Genomic DNA, 1,677 nt, shown 5'->3' with positions numbered 1-1,677 from the left:
ATCCCGCCAGCGTGGGGCCGGCCTCCTCCATCCCGCCAGCGTGGGGCCGGCCTCCTCCATCCGGCCAGCAGCTTCTGCCTCTCTTTTGTACACTTCTCCCTTTCTGCCTCTGTGCCCCTCCCCCTCCCCCCGTGGCCCCCCTCCCTCGAGGGCCCCCTGCCTGGGATTTGGCAGGACACCAGACGGTTTCCTCCCTCAGGCACTGCTGGCTGCTTCTGCCTCTCCACTTTCCCATCTGAATTTTTGTTTGGGGGGGGGTCCGGTCATGGGTCTTGAACTCTGGGCCTGGGCGCTGTCCCTCAGCTCTTCAGCGCAAGGCTGGCGCCCTACCGCTTGAGTCACAGCGCCACTTCCGGTTTTCTGGTGGTTCATTGAAGATCAGTCTCACAGACTTTCCTGCCCAGGCTGGCTTTGAACCGTGATCCTCCGATCTCAGCCTCCTGAGTCGCTGGGATGACAGGCGTGGGCCACCGGCGCCTGGCTCCCATCTGGATTTTGAGGGAAGCCTAAGACCCTTTTCGGAAGGGTCTCCTTGGGGCCTCATGGAGTTTGTGGATTCCTTTGGGTCCTGTGGCGCTCCCTGACCCTCAGGCCCAGGTGTGGCCCTCAGACCTGAGCTCTCCCTGGGCCTGGCTGCACTGGGCTCGGCCTTCTTGCACACCACCCAGGAGACCACGCCCTTAGCCCTGGACAGCTCACCCTCTAGAAGGCTGCTTGGTGGGGCCCGGGGAGTGTGACTCCCGGCCGGTCTTCGGAGGCTGGCCTGGTGCCGGGGCCGGGCTGGCAGGTGCAGGCTGTGTCCCCGGAGGGCCGGGTTCCTGGACACCTTCACAGGGGAGCTGTCCCACCTGGGGCCCCAGGAGGGAAGGAGTCCTGGCGAGGCAGCCCCTTCTCCGGAGGCCCTGGGCAGGGCTCTGCTTGCAGGCCCCTCCCCGGCCTGACGTCCCTCCACCCCATCAGCCCCCAGACAGCACAGACAGCACTTTCCGGAGCCAACCTGTCGGTGCCGCTCTAACTCCCGTCTCTTTCAGTGGCGTCGGATGGCTCGTGGTCTGACCCGGTGAAGGCGGAAGGCTGAGACTCTGGACCCGAGCAGCACCGTCTCCGCCCTCCCCTCCCCCTGCTGGGCTTGGGGGCCCAGACTGAGGGTGCCTTCTAGCCCGCCTCCTGCCAGCGAGGGGCCGCCCCAGCGAGGGCCGGGCCCTTCCGCCCGCGGGGCCCAACCCAGGCAGGTCTGCGGCTGGGGATGGACCAGCAGGGCCTCTGCGGCCCGCTCCGCAGCATCCTGCTCCTCCGCCCGGCCACACTGGGGAGGTGATGCACGTGGCCTGCGACGGTCGGACACCGACTTCTCACACAGAGCTGAGGTTGCACAACACGCTCTGCTCCTCCCAGACAAGGCGGTGCTGTGCAGGCGGGAGCACCGTCCCCGCGGGAGGGAGCACCGTCCCCCCACGGGAGGGAGCACCGTCCCCCCCGCAGGAGGGAGCACCGTCCCCCACAGGAGGGAGCACCGTCCCCGCGGGAGGGAGCACCGTCCCCCCCGCAGGAGGGAGCACCGTCCCCCCCGCAGGAGGGAGCACCGTCCCCCCGCAGGAGGGAGCACCGTCCCCCACGGGAGGGAGCACCGTCCCCGCGGGAGGGAGCACCGTCCCCACGGGAGGGAGCACCGTCCCC

General features: G+C 68.8%; 1 protein-coding gene across 1 annotated transcript in view; it reads right to left on the bottom strand.

Annotated features, from left to right (window-relative positions):
- Positions 1-1,677, bottom strand: part of Cdh15 (cadherin 15, type 1, M-cadherin (myotubule)) — a 32,302-nt gene that overhangs the window by 20,919 nt on the left and 9,706 nt on the right. Inside the window, exons 2-3 of the mRNA XM_013035653.1 lie at positions 1,089-1,306; positions 613-848 (exon numbers count right to left, since the gene is read on the bottom strand). Of these exons, the coding sequence (XP_012891107.1) occupies positions 613-848; positions 1,089-1,306 (454 nt within the window). The remainder of the gene's footprint in view (positions 1-612; positions 849-1,088; positions 1,307-1,677) is intronic.

The sequence above is a fragment of the Dipodomys ordii genome, unplaced genomic scaffold (assembly GCF_000151885.1).
Source record: "Dipodomys ordii isolate 6190 unplaced genomic scaffold, Dord_2.0 Scaffold217, whole genome shotgun sequence".
In the NCBI taxonomy this organism is placed as follows: Eukaryota; Metazoa; Chordata; class Mammalia; order Rodentia; family Heteromyidae; genus Dipodomys; species Dipodomys ordii.
This window is presented reverse-complemented; position numbering and strand designations above follow the sequence as displayed.